At 44.3% G+C, this 19,149-nt stretch overlaps 1 protein-coding gene across 4 annotated transcripts in view; it reads right to left on the bottom strand.

Moving 5' to 3' along the window:
* Positions 1–19,149, bottom strand: part of LOC110486607 (growth arrest-specific protein 7) — a 37,043-nt gene that overhangs the window by 8,623 nt on the left and 9,271 nt on the right. For 2 of the 4 annotated variants that reach the window (XM_021558335.2, XM_036941324.1), the window contains exons 3-9: positions 18,403–18,480; positions 12,249–12,337; positions 9,490–9,552; positions 2,500–2,598; positions 1,758–1,873; positions 526–600; positions 319–397 (exon numbers count right to left, since the gene is read on the bottom strand). In XM_021558335.2, the coding sequence (XP_021414010.1) occupies positions 319–397; positions 526–600; positions 1,758–1,873; positions 2,500–2,598; positions 9,490–9,552; positions 12,249–12,337; positions 18,403–18,480 (599 nt within the window). Of the gene's footprint in view, positions 1–318; positions 398–525; positions 601–1,757; positions 1,874–2,499; positions 2,599–9,489; positions 9,777–11,559; positions 11,737–12,248; positions 12,338–18,402; positions 18,481–19,149 lie in introns of those variants that run through there. The other 2 variants (XM_021558338.2, XM_021558336.2) reach the window with 2 other exon arrangements.

Here is a 19,149-nt window from a genome sequence, read left to right as displayed (position 1 = left end):
GTAAATGCTGCTGTAAGCCCCCCCCCTCTTTTTCTTTGCCCATGACAAACCAGAGTGAGGTAAACAAACACCCCAGTACGTGGTCCTAGAGGCCTTGGATTGACCAAAGGAACACATAAATAAACTGACTGCCAACTAAGCCTTCTCTGAGGGCTCCATAGCCCATAGAAAATACATCTTATAATGTTATTGAAGGTATGAGTGAAGCATGGATGTTGTCCACTTCCGTCGGTTCACATGGAGATTTTAGAATTTTCTTGGTCTGTTACAGTACATGCAATCTATAACATCCACAGTATCTTCTAGCAAGACAGCAACCTTGTTGGAGAACTTGAGGTGGACTTCAGCCTCGTCATGACAACTCCTCTTCAGCTGGGCCCAAGCTTCCCCAAGGGTTCTGGAATGGGATCAAACAAGAGACATCAACCAAACTGGATAGAATGGATGGGAAAACACCCAAGTAGCAAACAGGTATATGGTGAAGAATATAGAACGAATAGACATCTATTCTGTTAACTCACTCACCCTTCCTCCTGAGCAGCCAAGGGGCTCTGGGAGAGCTTGGAGAGGTTCTTAGAGTATTCATCTTCAATCTTTATCCTGCAACGGACAACGACAGCCATGGGGCTCTAAAGTATGGGACTCCAGGGAAGACCAATAGAGGATAATTTTTTTTTTTAAAGCTGACAGTTTCAGAGGAGCATTGGGGCATGGAGACACTGTCCTCCAGTATATCGCCGACACCCAAAGACATACAGCACTGTGGCCACTATGATGCTCAAAGCCTATTATTCTGTGCTGAGAAGATGTCAAACAATATCCTGTAACAACAGCCTGGATATGAGTTAATAATGCACTTTCCTGTGGAAAGGCCAGAGATGGGAATGATGTGAGGCTATTTACTCATGGCCACCCTGAGGGCGACTCAGAAAGACCAGCCATATTTCTGTGACATTCAATTATCCCACAAATACCCATTAACCATACACATCTGAGTAAACCTGTTCTCTATGGGAGGTCACGAAGGCCATTCCAAAGAAATGGATATGGCCAGAATCTGACATCAGGTCAGCTGTCTCACTGAACCAATGAAGAAAGGTCAGCCCTGAATTAGAATGTTGGGGAATGGGGAATTTAAATGAATTGTGTGAATACAGTCAGGGGAAAAAGTGAAAGTCCACCTAATTCTCAAGTCTATTGAGTCAATGGGAACATTTGTTGTGGGCGCAAAATGGGGCTTCTTGCTATGCTGAAGCCTATGAAAGCATGTGTTTAGGATGTCCACTTTATGAACGTCTACAACTTAACGTTATAAACCTAGTACGGTACAACACATGTATCTGAATTCAAATGTGCATGGGGATGATACACCTGGGGCGGCAGCTAGCCTGGAAGTCAAGTGTGCTGGGCCAGTCCCCAAGTCGACTAGGTGAAAAATCTGTCCATGTTCCCTTGAGCAAGGCACTTAACCCTAATTGCTCCTGCAAGTCGCTCTGGAGAAGAGCGTCTGCTAAATAAATACATTGTAAATATATGAATAGATACTATAGAGTGGAGCCGGGTTGCCAAGTACAAAATAACCCATGCTCTACAATAACATAATGATAATGACAAGAGAACCCTGTTTCACCCTGATAAGACACGACAAACAGTCCAAATAAGATTACGATCAAAAAAGATACGATAAAGTTAATCAATAACATTTCCCAACACACAAAATACACAGTACCCCTTCCAAGCTGACTATGTTGTGTTACCTCTCCCGGACGAACTCAGCCATCTCTTTCTGCATCTGTTTGCCCTTGAGCTGTTTCTGCAGCAGCACTTCAAAGCCGCCCACAGAGGGGGTCCCTTGGGGGTCCTTCTTGTCAGTCTGAGGGAGAGGATGGAGCATCAATCACACACGCAGACTTCATTTCATGGAGAAAATGACATTTTTACATTGAGTGTGTGTGAGTGGTGATGGGTGTTGGGGAGTGTGTGTGTGTGGATGAGTGTATGAGTCAGAACTACAAACGTATGTGTCAAGGAGTGCATGCGCACGTGGGTGTGTTCGTCATTTGCGTGTGAGTTATGAGTGTGTGTGTGTGTGTCTAAGGGTTGAACAAGGAGCAGCACATCCCACTATGTGTAACAGGATGCGGATACGACAGGGAGTGATGTGGTAGCCCCACGTGAACCAGAGGTGACAGATTCAATTCACACAATGGGCTTGAGCTTTGGCTGAGTGGAGCACATTATGCCACAGAAATACAGACAGCCACTTAGAACATGACTCAGTGGAACAAGAACAACCATCCAAATCACAGTTCAGTGAAAAGAGGCTTCTGTTACAATCATGTTTGTAGACACATGAGTCGGCGTTAATATGACAGACAAAATCTACCCTGTTGGATTCAAAGTCATATGTAACAGGGAGGAGATTCCTATAAATATAGGAAGTCGGGATCTTATTCTATGAGCTGGAGAGTGGTTTAGAGATGTCAGGCGCTATCTTACCCAGAAGTAGTCACAGTAGCTCCACTCATTGGGCTTCAGTAGCTGCTGCTCTGGTTGATCTGGCGTCACACTGGGCAGTGGGAAGGTGACGCAGTTGATCTGAATGCAAAAATATAGTGATACGAATTCAAGAGAGTGAGAGACAAGTGAGAGAGGTTTCTGTGAGACATCAGAGGGAGAGGAAGAAGGAAAGGAGGAGGAGGAGGATAATAGACTAATTGCATTCAACTCTCAGGAATGAATGTGGGAGAAACGCTATGGTTAGAGCAGACATCAAAGGTGTCATTTGTGGGAGATGTGCATAGAAGCTTCTCATTTGGAGACGGGACATGGAGGCTCAGTTTTTGTCTGTCATGAGGATGGGAGTAAAGGTCAGGAATGAGTAAATACTCTCCGGGGGTGTTGGTCATCAAGATGGTGACCCAGAGAACCCTCGGAGGTGGAGAGGGGGGGGGGGGACATGGAAGGGGACAGATGGAGGGGAGAGGGACAGAGAAAGAGGGAGAGAAAAGAGAGGGGGGAGAAAGAGAGAGCACAAACCGTCCAGTCCTGGCCTTACGATCCTTAAACTTATTTGTGATAAACTAAAACAACATCATAATGAAGAGAACGACCTACAATCAGTGATACAGAGGAAACAACCAACAACAACCCAAACCACTGTAGAGCAGAGTCACAGCTTAACACACCCAGCACTCAGACTGAATACACACTCTGGTCCACAGCGTCTTCAATTACCCTTAGAGGACTGCAATTATGTAATGTTCACCATCTGTAACCTCTCCCTGCTGGCACAACAACATGTCCTCTATCTATGCCATACTGCCAATGACATCCCAGCAGACTACATGGACATCCAGACATGCTGAATCTCAGATGCACAAATATGTATTATGTGTTCACTGCTTGGCTAAAGCACACGACAAGGAAAAAACACACTGTGCACATTTCTACTAGCTGATTACCATATTTGCTTATGTAACTATGACATTGTTTGAAGCTTTGTGTTGCAAATCATTGAGCCTATTGGGAGTTGAAACTATTTAGAATTAGGGAGATTTTAGAGAAGTTCCTGAGAAAAAACAGTCAAACAATGGAAGCAAGCCCGAAAAGCTATTCTGTAATAAATACTAACATGAGCCCCGTTCTTTCCTGAAGGCAACCAGCCGTCTGCAGAGATCTCCAACTCCTGCTTGAAAGCAGTTCTATCAATGGCCCCTGGACATCTAATATGTACACACTAACACTCACATACGGACAGGCAAGAGAAAGGAGGTGCATCAATCAGACACACACACACGTGCACGTACACACGCAGGTGTGCACGCACGCACGCACGCACGCACGTACGCACGCGTGCACGCACATACACATACACACACACACACACACACACACACACACACACCTAAGTCTGCATAATATGCCTGCTTCCACACACCACATGAGATACAGTAGTAGGAACACACATAGAAGTGTCGTAGACTCTTTCTAACGCTAACGCTAATGACTGATTGTCACGGACACCAGATTTTCCATCACACTGACTCGCCATCTATCACTGCTGTTGTTTATCTCCTGCTCACATCCTCCAGAAACTGAGACAAGTTATCTGGCTGTCTCTATAGCTCACTACTCTTTTATGGGCTCTTAGTGGGGTGCTACACTGTTAGGACTCAGAGATTCATATTCATTACCTCTGTGAAAATCAGGGAGAATTGTATGGCACTGTTGGCACTCTGTGTGGTTTATAGTAGTTGATGTTTTTGGACAGTCAGCAAATCGAGGGTGTTATGGTTCAGCCTGACAGTGTTATGGAGATTCTGAGAGGCAGGCAGGGTCATAGCTTATGAATGAGTCACATGATGATGGTAATTCCTGTAGTTTAGAACAGACTAATTACACTTACCCCCAACAGCAGACAGTGTTGACAAATGCCAGTTTGCCTAATCAACCAGAGGGACAGTCTGTCCTCTACCTGCATTCATTATACAGTCATTTCCACCCTAAATGCTGAGGCAAATGTAGAAAGGTTCATTTATTGCCTGGACGTTTAAAAATTGTGAGCCGGGCCTCACAGATTGGAATGGTTTGAATAGACATAAATATCACTAACAGCATGGAAAATAACCCATGCTTAAAGACATAAAACACAGAATATAACCCATGCTTAAAGACATAAAACACAGAATATAACCCATGCTTAAAGACATAAAACACAGAATATAACCCATGCTTAAAGACATAAAACACAGAATATAACCCATGCTTAAAGACATAAAACACAGAATATAACCCATGCTTAAAGACATAAAACACAGAATATAACCCATGCTTAAAGACATAAAACACAGAAAATAACCCATGCTTAAAGACATAAAACACAGAATATAACCCATGCTTAAAGACATAAAACACAGAATATAACCCATGCTTAAAGACATAAAACACAGAAAATAACCCATGCTTAAAGACATAAAACACAGAAAATAACCCATGCTTAAAGACATAAAACACAGAATATAATCTATGCTTAAAGACATAAAACACAGAATATAACCCATGCTTAAAGACATAAAACACAGAAAATAACCTATGCTTAAAGACATAAAACACAGAATATAACCCATGCTTAAAGACATAAAACACAGAATATAACCCATGCTTAAAGACATAAAACACAGAATATAACCCATGCTTAAAGACATAAAACACAGAAAATAACCCATGCTTAAAGACATAAAACACAGAAAATAACCCATGCTTAAAGACATAAAACACAGAATATAACCCATGCTTAAAGACATAAAACACAGAATATAACCCATGCTTAAAGACATAAAACACAGAATATAACCCATGCTTAAAGACATAAAACACAGAATATAACCCATGCTTAAAGACATAAAACACAGAATATAACCCATGCTTAAAGACATAAAACACAGAATATAACCCATGCTTAAAGACATAAAACACAGAATATAACCCATGCTTAAAGACATAAAACACAGAATATAACCCATGCTTAAAGACATAAAACACAGAAAATAACCCATGCTTAAAGACATAAAACACAGAATATAACCCATGCTTAAAGACATAAAACACAGAAAATAACCCATGCTTAAAGACATAAAACACAGAAAATAACCCATGCTTAAAGACATAAAACACAGAAAATAATCTATGCTTAAAGACATAAAACACAGAATATAACCCATGCTTAAAGACATAAAACACAGAAAATAACCTATGCTTAAAGACATAAAACACAGAATATAACCCATGCTTAAAGACATAAAACACAGAATATAACCCATGCTTAAAGACATAAAACACAGAATATAACCCATGCTTAAAGACATAAAACACAGAAAATAACCCATGCTTAAAGACATAAAACACAGAAAATAACCCATGCTTAAAGACATAAAACACAGAATATAACCCATGCTTAAAGACATAAAACACAGAATATAACCCATGCTTAAAGACATAAAACACAGAATATAACCCATGCTTAAAGACATAAAACACAGAATAAAACCCATGCTTAAAGACATAAAACACAGAATATAACCCATGCTTAAAGACATAAAACACAGAAAATAACCCATGCTTAAAGACATAAAACACAGAATATAACCCATGCTTAAAGACATAAAACACAGAATATAACCCATGCTTAAAGACATAAAACACAGAAAATAACCCATGCTTAAAGACATAAAACACAGAATATAACCCATGCTTAAAGACATAAAACACAGAAAATAACCCATGCTTAAAGACATAAAACACAGAATATAACCCATGCTTAAAGACATAAAACACAGAATATAACCCATGCTTAAAGACATAAAACACAGAAAATAACCCATGCTTAAAGACATAAAACACAGAATATAACCCATGCTTAAAGACATAAAACACAGAATATAACCCATGCTTAAAGACATAAAACACAGAATATAACCCATGCTTAAAGACATAAAACACAGAAAATAACCCATGCTTAAAGACATAAAACACAGAATATAACCCATGCTTAAAGACATAAAACACAGAAAATAACCCATGCTTAAAGACATAGACAGGGTATCAACACATACATCTCTTGCCACCTTAGCTAACACTATCAGAAAATAACTCTTCCCCCGGCACACACACACACGCACACGCACACACACACACACACACACACACACACACACACACACACACACACACACACACACACACACACACACACACACACACACACACTGTAGGGTACTCAGCCACTGTTGCTATGCAACAAATTACTTTTGCTGTAAAGGCACAATCCCCCATAATAACAAAAGATTCCAAGACGTCCTCCACTATTCTCAGAATGCTGTGGCGTCCTCCAACTCTGTGTTCACTCATTCATTTAATGAGTGATTATTGTGTGACTGCTTTGGTAAAACATTTTCCATTAATAATAATCAAAAATAACCCATCTGAGTCTTCCAAACGACACAAGATGACACCCCAACAAGCTGTTACTCTTTCTTCGTAACAACAAGTCAAACAGCACTTGAGTATGTTTAATGAGGTGGAAGACATGGCTGGCTATTCAGATGATTCAGCCCTGTGCATCTTCCTTCCATCACACTCAGGACCAGCCTTATAATACGGAGGAGACAAGGTAACAACAAGGTTACGGGTCTATTGGTCTCAAATCAGCGGAGGCTGGTGTCACTTTAAATGGGAGGATAGGCTCATTAAAATTGATTAAAACACATTAAACACACCGTCCCATTCACTACATTCCAGCCATTAGTATGAGCCATCCTCCCTTCACCAGCCTCCACTGTCTCTAATGGAGGGGCCATGATCCATCTATATGGGATCTGATTCTGTCCATGACAGCTGGAAGACAGGTCACATGACGCAACATGCATCATGGGACAACAGAAAAACACCCTCCTGGACTGACATCATGATGAACGCCATACCCAGCATCAACAACTACAAACTCCCATTATTCCATCATTACACGACACCACTTCTTCTATGCAATGAATGAGTCCCTGAACAAAACCATGAATATCAATAATCACAGACCAATTACCCATTCATGTGATTTCTCTTTACACCGCAAAGTATAAAACTGCATTATAATGGAATGAATGTAGCCTAATCTAGTGGTCTCCTTTTCTGAGAGATTCATTGCTTGATCCATTCATATTTCTACAGAAGACATGACATCATGGTTAAATGTTGAGGCTGTGTACAGACCATCATGGCTCATGTAGGATTGGATAGTACACTGAGGATTGGGGTGCACAACAGCACCCCAATCCTTTGTCAACGATGCCATCAATCAAGCCCTATCAAACAAAGCTCACCTGTAAAAAAAAAGATCTATAGATAAAAAATAAAAAAATGTTTTCTATTTTTCCACAATATCAATTCAATTCGTTTTCTGAATGGCTCCAGTGTTTCCTATGGCAGTCTTTTCCATTTCAGCACCATTAATCAGTGTGCTATTGCTTTTGTAACCATGGAAACTGGCCTTGCTGCATCTCTCTGTGCAGGTCGGTGGGGCTTCACAATAGGCAGACTGACAGATCCCGTGGCTGGAGCAGGCCAGCGAGCCCACCGAGCAGAACCAACACTGGGCACACACAGAACTGTCTGTCAACCCTCAGCCCAGCACTCACCATCTCCTCCTACATTCCTCATTATAGGTTACATAACCACGAGGTCCAGTGTCAGAACAACTTTAACACTCTGAGGGATGTTATACATAAATCTGGTTTCATGTGGTCCACACAAATCCCTAATTTGCTAGAAATTTGTTTCTATATTTCTGAGTATAATGAGTTTAATGAATGCTAGTTATGGATACGTGGGAGTAGGAATTCAAGCTGCGTGTGTGATGTAAATGTTTTCATTAGCTGTTGTTGATGGAGAGTAGAACGGAAATATAATCATGGCTGTAATGTGGAAGTGTTGATGTTGTGTTTTGGTGAATGCAGTCCTGGGTGAACTGCATTGTCCTGCAGCCATGTGGGGTCCATTGGGGGATGGGAGGGATGCAGCATTACACTCATATAATATATTTCTATGTTTTCTAGAGAAGAAGACTCAGAGGGCTCGTCAGATTCTGGATCTGTCAGAGAGAAATATACTCTAAATATACCCAGAGATGTCAACTGTCAGCTACAAAGATCTTGTGCTTTTCAAGAAAATCAAAGCCCATCATACATTGAAAGAGTATGATAAAAACATGACTTTGCTGCATGGGATACCTATTCTCACTCAAAGTCTGCGGCAGCTTCTGTGAACTGAGAGAAATCTGAACCTCTTCATTGCTTGAGGACGCATCTCCTGTGTGTAAATGGCGCTTCTGCAAGCCTAAGTCCCAAACCCACAAGACTGATAGAAGGGAGTAGACACAGTACAGTCAATGAGAAAAAGATTAGCACTGATTAAGACTAATGTTCTATCCAATAGGCTGTTTGGTGTGGCGGCAGTGTTCCTGCACTGTGGGTTCCCCCATTACTCCACAGAGATCTGCAGCCAAACACAGAGACTACACTGCTACACGGACACACTGTAGCATAGTGGGTAGATGCTGTGTATTTTAACGTTGGCAGATGGTGGAATGAAATACAAAAACATCTAGCCTATTGTCGGGTAAAACATTGTTATCTTCTTTCTTCTGTTCAATTATCTCAAAAGGGAATAATCCTAGCTAAAAATAAACATTCTGTCACATCTGCTGTTTCTCCCTGGTGTAATGGTGCACAGGATCTGTATCCTAAACACAGTCTGAGGCTGCTGCTGCTCTGAGAGAGAAAGGGAACAACAGAGATAGACAGAGAGAGAGAGAGAGAAACAGAGAGAGATAGGGAGTGAGTGAGAACAACACAGAGAGAAAGAGAGAGTGAGGATGACACAGAGAGAGATGGGTAGTGAGATGGAGAGGTTCTGGGTTTGGAGCTCCAGGGTACTCACTGTTATCTTGGTCTCCTTGATCTCCTTGTTCTGCCTCTTAGCTGGCGAATTGTTCCCCGGGTTCTGTTGGGAGAGACAGGAGGCATCATCAACGTCAAAGCTCTCCTCGGTGTCAAAGCTGGCCGCCTCCATCATCACACAACACCTCTACTCCTCCTGCTCCTCTCTCTGCTCCTTTCTCTGCTCCTCTCTCTGCTCCTCTCGCTGCTCCTCACGGGGAAACCCTGCTCCTGCAACTGAGGCTGCCTCTCACAGCCTGCTGCCTGCCTGACGTGGTGAGTCGAGTGGAGACGCGTCACAGGGGTGGGGTGGGGGTGGTGGTGTGTGTGTGTGTGGGGGGGGGGGAGTAAGGGGCTGGGGAGAATGGACGGGGATGTGTGGAGTGGAGGGAGGGGGTGGAGGCGGTTGGTCGTAGTCCTAGGAGCGTGACGAGGCTGTCACCCGAGTCTGGAGGTTGACGGCAGGGGGACGATGTAGCGAGGAGGCCTGTGTCTCCCTACTGTCCATACTGAAAACTAGTGAGACAACACATGGATGGAGCCAGCGGAAGAGAGCGAGAGAGAGTGCTTCAGCAATGTAAACATATGTTTCCCATGTCAATAAAGCCCCTTTGAATTTAGTTGAGAGATGGAATACTGAAGGAGAGGCGGGGATTTATTTACACATTCGATCACCATGCCTCCCTCTTCCCTCTTCAGAGAGATTGAAAGAAAGAGACAGAGAGAAAGAGGGAGTGTGTGTGTGTGTGTGAGAGAGAGAGAGAGAGAGAGAGAGGGGGGGGGAGGAGAGGGGGCAGGGTCTGAGGGAAATGGCTTAGTAATGATAACTAGAAGGCTAATTATGATTAAGAGGCAAGTCGGAGGAAAAGAGGAGGAGAAGGAGGAGGGAGAAAAACATGTGTGTGTGTGTGTGTGTGTGTGTGTGTGTGTGTGTGTGTGTGTGTGTGCGCACGTGTGTGTGCGCGTGTGTGTGTGTGTGTGTGTGTGTGTGTGTGTGTGTGTGTGTGTGTGTGTGTGTGCATACAATACTGTCTGACAGTGTGGGTGTGTGCTAGCGTAATGACAATTCAGAGCGGTGTGGGTATATGATAATAGTGTGTGGGTACAGGATGTCTGATAATAGTGTGTGGGTACAGCATGTCTGATAATAGTGTGTGGGTACAGGATGTCTGATAATAGTGTGTGGGTACAGGATGTCTGATAATAGTGTGTGGGTACAGGATGTCTGATAATAGTGTGTGGGTACAGGATGTCTGATAATAGTGTGTGGGTACAGGATGTCTGATAATAGTGTGTGGGTACAGCATGTCTGATAATAGTGTGTGGATACAGGATGTCTGATAATAGTGTGTGGGTACAGGATGTCTGATAATAGTGTGTGGGTACAGGATGTCTGATAATAGTGTGTGGGTAGAGGATGTCTGATAATAGTGTGTGGGTACAGGATGTCTGATAATAGTGTGTGGGTAGAGGATGTCTGATAATAGTGTGTGGGTACAGGATGTCTGATAATAGTGTGTGGGTGTTTGCGGAGGTGTGTTAGGCAAGTGTGTTTGTGGAGGGCTGATGCATATTTGAATGTTTTTCAGGGGTGGGGGTCCAGAGGGTGGATGAGCGGAAGAATTGATGTACACATGTGAGTGCATCGTATGTGAGTGCGGAGGGAGCCGAAAGGTGTGTGTGTGTTTACCCACGTGCGTGTGGTTGTGTTATCTGTGTGGGCAGGGCTGCAGCCACACTTATCCTCTCTTTCTCACTCTCTCTCTCTCACTATCCTTCTCTCCCTCGCTCGTTCTACTCTCTCTCTCTTTCTACTATCTCCCTCTCTCTCTCTTTCTACTATCTCCCTCTCTCTCTAATGATGGCGTTCCACCAGAGGCTGCAGCATGTTTACAGCGAAAAGCAGAGCTGCCACCGTCCGTACACGTGATCGCCCCAAGGACACCACCCCACTGTGCCCTTCTCTCCACCCCTGCTTATTACAACACCCCCCTGCAGAGGCCAACACAACAACACAGTCAGCTGTAGTAACCCAGTGAAAGCCTCATGCTTCGCATCGACGCACTCTCACCTTCCTCCTCCGAAACATGGCGCCGTTGACCAGCACCTACCGATGTGCCCGGGCTGCTCGGAGCGTGGCGATCCAGCCAGCGGACTTTCCCAGAAGCCCAGGATGCCCAGTTCTCCCAGTTTGAGCTATAAAGATTCTCTTGCTGGTGTCCTTACAAAAGCTGACAACAAACCCTGCGGCATGGTCCAAATCTCAGCTGCCCATATGGCCCAAATCTGTCCATGTATTCTCCCGTTAGCTGATGACGGGGTACTCACTAACGCTGGGTAATTAGTCACGTGGGTTGGCGTGTAACACTTCTTGGCCCAGGTTCATAGCTGCTCAAAGCAGGACTGGGGAGGACCATAGAGGACCATTTTTGTCCTGAAGAATGTTTGATGCGTGCAAAGGATTTCAAGCATACCATATCAAGAATAAACAGGGAATTATTGCATTAAAATAGTATTTTTTTTTAATTAGTTTGCCTACAACATGTTATAAGTGTTACAGGAACCATTATTGAGTTTGAGCTGCTTAATGTTGATGTGAATTCAATATCAGACAACTATTTCACTCCGATCAACACGTTGAGCTGATTGCAATGTTCCAACCGTAATAGACTTAACGAGTTGGACAAAATATAGGTTTATCAGGTGAAGTCCCTTTTAAAAAGGGTATTGCAGACTGCAGTGCTGAGTTGAAAGTCTCACCTGTTTGTCCATAGTGGCTCTCCGTAGGGGCACGCCAGGGGGGTCCGTGGGATGCATAGCACTTCCTGTGGTATAAAGTGCTCCATTGGCTACAGGGGAAAAGATCAGAAATGTCATTGAGATGATTGACAGATTAAACCCGCTCATTACTGAATCAGTTCAGAACGATAAACAGATGGGGGAACATACAACTCCTTCATGTGACGGACTGGGTACCAATCCATTATAGTGAAAAGGTCAGGTTGTGCTTATGTCTTCAAGTGACATCTTAATGTTATGGAGTCGTTTGCATCCTAACAGTCGGGAATAATACGTTTCCTGTGTGTCTGTATGTGTGTGTGTGTGTGTGTGTGTGTGTGTGTGTGTGTGTGTGTGTGTGTGTGTGTGTGTGTGTGTGTGTGTGTGTGTGTGTGTGTGTGTGTGTGTGTCTGTATGTGTGTGTGTGTGTGTGTGTGTGTGTGTGTGTGTGTGTGCGGGTGTGTGTATGTGTGTGTCACAACCCTGCATACGTCTACGGTAATGTCCCTACTCACATCCTACAGGGTCCTAATGGTTCCTCATCAGCCGTGATTCATGGCTTGTCGCTGCATATCAAGGCAGCCCATCTCAAAATGAGCTAGAGTATTATCACAGTTGAAGTGGGAAGTTTACATACACCTTAGCCAAATACATTTAAACTCAGTTTTTCCACAATTCCTGACATTTAATCCCAGTAGAAATTCCCTGTTTTAGGTCAGTTAAGATCACCACTTTATTTTAAGAATGTGAAATGTCAGAATAATAGTAGAGAGATGTAAGGGTTCTCGTCCTCCTCTTCTGAGGAGGAGTAGCGAGAAGGACCGGAGGACCAATGCGCAGCGTGCAATAGAACACTCGAACAAAACAAAAAACGATGACGTGAATATACAAAACCGAAAACAGTACCGTATGGACCAAACACTCACACGGAAAACATACACCCACAACCCAAAAGTGAAACCCAGGCTACCTAAGTATGATTCTCAATCAGGGACAACAGTTGACAGCTGCCTCTGATTGAGAACCATACTAGGCCGAACTCAAAAACCAACATAGAAAAACAAACATAGACTGCCCACCCAACTCATGCCCTGACCATACTAAAACAAAGATATAATAACAGAACTAAGGTCAGAATGTGACAGTACCCCACCCCCAAAGGCGCGGACTCCGGCCGCAAAACCTGAACCTATAAATCAAATCAAATCAAATTGTATTTGTCACATACACATGGTTAGCAGATGTTAATGCGAGTGTAGCGAAATGCTTGTGCTTCTAGTTCCGACAATGCAGTAATAACCAACAAGTAATCTAGCTAACAATTCCAAAACTACTACCTTATAGACACAAGTGTAAGGGGATAAAGAATATGTACATAAAGATATATGAATGAGTGATGGTACAGAGCGGCATAGGCAAGATACAGTAGGTGGTATTGAGTGCAGTATATACATATGAGATGAGTATGTAAACAAAGTGGCATAGTTAAAGTGGCTAGTGATACATGTATTACATAAAGATGCAGTAGATGATATAGAGTACAGTATATACATATACATATGAGATGAATAATGTTGGGTATGTAAACATTATATTAGGTAGCATTGTTAAAGTGGCTAGTGATATATTTTACATCATTTCCCATCAATTCCCATTATTAAAGTGGCTGGAGTTGAGTCAGTGTGTTGGCAGCAGCCACTCAATGTTAGTGGTGGCTGTTTAACAGTCTGATGGCCTTGAGATAGAAGCTGTTTTTCAGTCTCTCGGTCCCAGCTTTGATGCACCTGTAATGACCTCGCCTTCTGGATGATAGCGGGGTGAACAGGCAGTGGCTCGGGTGGTTGTTGTCCTTGATGATCTTTATGGCCTTCCTGTGACATCGGGTGGTGTAGGTGTCCTGGAGGGCAGGTAGTTTGCCCCTGGTGATGCGTTGTGCAGACCTTACTACCCTCTGGAGAGCCTTACGGTTGTGGGCGGAGCAGTTGCCGTACCAGGCGGTGATACAGCACGACAGGATGCTCTCGATTGTGCATCTGTAGAAGTTTGTGAGTGCTTTTGGTGACAAGCCGAATTTCTTCAGCCTCCTGAGGTTGAGGAGGCGCTGCTGCGCCTTCTTCACGATGCTGTCTGTGTGGGTGGACCAATTCAGTTTGTCTGTGATGTGAACGCCGAGGAACTTAAAACTTACTACCCTCTCCACTACTGTTCCATCGATGTGGATAGGGGGGTGTTCCCTCTGCTGTTTCCTGAAGTCCACAATCATCTCCTTAGTTTTGTTGACGTTGAGTGTGAGGTTATTTTCCTGACACCACACTCCGAGGGCCCTCACCTCCTATAGGGGAGGGTCTGGGTGGGTGTCTGTCCGCAGTGGCGGCTCTGGTGCGGGAAGTGGACCACACTTCACCATAGTCCTTGTCCGCCTCTTAGCCCGCCTCCGTGGCCTCTTTAGAGCGGTGACCCTCGCCGCCGACCTCAGACTGGGGACCCTAGCAATGGGTCCTGAATGGACGGGAGACTCTGGCAGTGCCGGACAGATGGGAGACTCCGGCAGCGCCGGATGGACGGGAGACTCCGGCGGCGCCGGACAGGCGGGAGACTCCGGCAGCGCCGGACAGGCGGGAGCACTTGTGGGGAGGAGACAGAGAGACAGCCTGGTGCGGGGGGCTGCCACCGGAGGGCTGGTGCATGGAGGTGGCACCGGATAGACCGGACCGTGAAGGCGCACTGGAGCTTTTGAGCACTGAGCCTGCCCAACCTTACCTGGTTGAATACTCCCCGTAGCCAGGCCAGTGTGGCGAGGTGGAATAGCCCGCACTGGGCTGTGCTGGCGAACCGGGGACACCATGCGTAAGGCTGGTGCCATGTACACCGGCCCGAGGAGACACACTGGAGACCAGATGCGTAGAGCCGGCTTCATGGCACCTGGCTTGATGATCACTCTAGCCCGGCCGATACGAGGTGCTGCAATGTACCACACCAGGCTATGCATGCGCACCGGGGACACCGTGCACTCCACCACATAACACGGTGCCTGCCCAGTCCCTCTCGCTCTCCGGTAAGCAGGGGAAGTTGGCACAGGTCTTCTACCTGACTTCGCCACACTCCCCGTGTGCCCCCCGCAATACATTTTTGGGGCTGCCTCTCGGGCTTCCAGCCGCGCTGCCGTGCTGCCTCCTCATAATGCCGCCTCTCGACTTTCGCTGCCTCTAGCTCTGCCTTGGGGCGGTGGTATTCTCTCGGCTGTGCCCATGGTCCCTTGCCGTCCAGAATCTCCTCCCATGTCCAGGCGTCCTGATCTCGCTGCTGCTGCTGCCTGTTACCACGCTGCTTGGTCCTTTGGTGGTGGGTGTTTCTGTAAGGGTTCTCATCCTCCTCTTCTGAGGAGGAGTAGAGAGAAGGATCGGAGGACCAATGCGCAGAGTGGTAAATGTCCATAATTTTTTTAAATAAAGACAATAGAACACTTGAACAAAACAACAAACAATGACGTGTGGACCAAACACTCACACGGAAAACATACACCCACAACCCAAAAGTGAAACCCAGGCTACCCAAGTATGATTCTCAATCAGGGACAACAATTGACAGCTGCCTCTGAGTGAGAACCATACTAGGCCAAACTCAAAAACCAACATAGAAAAACAAACATAGACTGCCCACCCAAATCACGCCCTGACCATGCTAAAACAAAGATATAATAACAGAACTAAGGTCAGAACGTGACAAGAGAATGATTTATTTCAGCTTTTCTTTGTTCCATCACATTCCCAGTGGGTCAGAAGTTTACATACACTCATTTAGTATTTGGTAGCATAAATTGTTTAACTTGTGTCAAACGCTTCAGGTAGCCTTCCACAAGCTTCACACAATAAGTTGGGTGAATTTTGGCCCATTCCTCCTGACAGAGCTGGTGTAACTGAGTCAGGTTTGTAGGCCTCCTTGCTCGCACACGCTTTTTCAGTCCTGCCCACAAATTTTTTATTGGATTGAGGTCAGGGTTTTGTGATGGCCACTAAAATACCTTGATTTTGTTGTCCTGTTCTATTTTTGTTTCCTCAGACCAGAGGACATGTCTCCAAAAAGTACGATCTTTGTCCCCATGTGCAGTTGCAAACAGTAATCTGGCTTTTTTATAGCGGTTTTGGAGTAGTGGCTTCTTCCTCACTGAGCGGCCTTTCAGGTTATGTCGATATTGGACTTGTTTTACTGTGGATATAAATACTTTTGTACCTGTTTCCTCCAGCATCTCCACAAGGTCCTTTTCTGTTGTTCTGGGGTTGATTTGCACTATTCGCACCAAAGTACGTTCAACTCTAAGAGACAGAACACATCTCTTCTTGAGCGGCATGACGGCTGCGTGATCCCATGATGTTTATATGTGCGTACTATTGTTTGTACAGATGAACGTGGTACCTTCAGGCGTTTGGAAATTGCTCCCAAGGATGAACCAGACTTGTGGAGATCTACAATTTTTTTTCTGAGGTCTTGACTGATGTCTTTTGATTTTCCCATGATGTCAAGCAAAGAGGCACTGAATTTGAAGGTAGGCCTTTAAACACATCCACAGGTACACCTCCAATTGACTCAAATGGTGTAAATTAGCCTATCAGAAGCTTCTAAAGCCATAACATAATTTTATGGAATTTGCCAAGCCTCTTTAAAGGCACAGTCAACTTAGTGTATGTCGACTTCTGACGCACTGGAATTGTGATACAGTGAATTATAAGTGAAATAATCTGTCTGTCAACAATTGTTGGAAAAATTACTTATGTCATGCACAAAGTAGATGTCCTAACCGACTTGCCAAAACTACAGTTTGTTATCAAGAAATGTGTGGAGTGGTTGAAAAACAAGTTTAATTGACTCCAACATAAGTGTATGTAAACTTCTGACTTTAACTGTACATCAGCATGACTCATGAGGGAAGCTGAGCACCACAGCCATGGAAAGACACAACATAATGACCCCTGAAGGAAGCTGATCACCACAGCCATGTAAAGACATGACATAATGACCCCTGAAGGAAGCTGAGCACCACAGCCATGTAGAGACATGACATAATGACCCCTGAAGGAAGCTGAGCACCACAGCCATGTAAAGACATGACATAATGACCTCTGAAGGAAGCTGAGCACCACAGCCATGGAAAGACACAACATAATGACCCCTGAAGGAAGCTGATCACCACAGCCATGTAAAGACATAACATAATGACCCCTGAGGGAAGCTGAGCACCACAGCCATGTAAAGACATGACATAATGACCCCTGAAGGAAGCTGAGCACCACAGCCATGTAAAGACATTACATAATGACCCAGCTCTACCTCACACATAATTGTGCAGAGACCAGGAGAATATGGAGCAGAGAGGGATGGATACTCTGTTAGAGAGACATATACAGAAATATATATCAAGGGATCAAGCTATTTTACGAGGTCGCAGAACAACAGTGTGCTGAAATGGAATGGTATGAAGTCTCACTAGGTGGGTATCTGCGGTATCATCAACAGAATGCTCTGCCACAGATAGGGAGCCCATGGCAGTGCCGTCATACTTATTCTAGAGCCCATGGCTGTCTCCATGAATGCTTTGCATTATCGAAGCAGACTGAGTTATGGACTCAGATACAGGCAGTGTAATCTGAGCCCACTTCCTGTTCAACACTACTTCACCCTAACTTCCTGGGGCTTGTCTCCAGTGCCGGGCCGGGGCATCCGGAGCCCAGGGAGGATCCGGGCTGGACTAGCCAGGCAGAGAGATCCCTCAACCTGGGCTTCATTACTGCCTGCCTCCCCTGGGAGGATTAGCCTTGTCTGGTCTGACAAATCACTACAGCTGGCTGTTCTCTCCCTGGTTGTTCTCACAATGTGTGGAGAGAACATGCCAGCAGTGGACTACCATCTACTGGCCTGGGATGGTGTTCCTCAGACATACAGTAATGAGAGGCAGAACCTGAAATGCCCCTAAATAAGCCAACAAGTGTTCCAGCTAGCTAGGTCAAGTTAGATTGCTATGACTTCAGTTGTACAGCTACTACACAGTGAAGAAGAGGAATTGCTATTGCAAGCAACACTTTTGACACTTATTTAACTCACTAGATATGGTAGATTTAATTCAGGAGAGGCTTGATGTTACCTTCTGGTAAGGAGTTCCTTTGTGCCGGTGGTCTCACTGGGGTTCCATAAGTAGCAGAGGGCCGTTCCCATGTTGTTTCTGGAAGGACACAGAAATAGTTAAAGCCAAATGAGGAGTAAGGCACAATGGACACACAGTTCCACAGTTTCCCTGAACGCTGAATGAAACTCTAAAGAACACAGGTGGAGAGCACAACCATTCAGAAATGTTCAGAAAGTATTGTAGAGGACATGGTCACACAGGACTATAGCAGGCGACTACAGTGTTCTGATAATCAGTGTTCTCGTTCAGTTGAGAACAGAGAAACAAGACGAGAATACTTGAAATGAAAAGTATTGAAATGAATGATTCACTTGCAGAAAAAACTATTGATATTCTTGACATTCTCTGAGAATGTTCCCGGGGCATCAAAGAAACATATTTTCAGTTAGTGGAGCAAGAAGTCCTTTGTTATCTGGACAGTGTTAGAGAGGCTTTCTGACTTTCAATCAGGCAGAGACACTGTATATACAATGATCTGATAACGTCAGTACATTACATGCTCTTAAGTAATAAAAGTGTTAGACTTGCTTGAAAATACAACTGAGTGCCCTTTAAAAATAGCATCTCTAATCAGTGTAATTCAAAAACACATTGTAATCATTATGCAGTTGAATTAATATAATAATGAGTGTTACAGCATATGGTTTTATAAAATAGCCCCTGGGTCTTTATCTCTACTAAAGTGTGTGGTGTGCCAAGGTGCAG

The sequence above is a fragment of the Oncorhynchus mykiss genome, chromosome 13, assembly GCF_013265735.2.
Source record: "Oncorhynchus mykiss isolate Arlee chromosome 13, USDA_OmykA_1.1, whole genome shotgun sequence".
Taxonomy (NCBI): Eukaryota; Metazoa; Chordata; class Actinopteri; order Salmoniformes; family Salmonidae; genus Oncorhynchus; species Oncorhynchus mykiss.
Note: the sequence above shows the minus strand (reverse complement) of the source record. Positions and strands in the feature narration are given on the sequence as shown.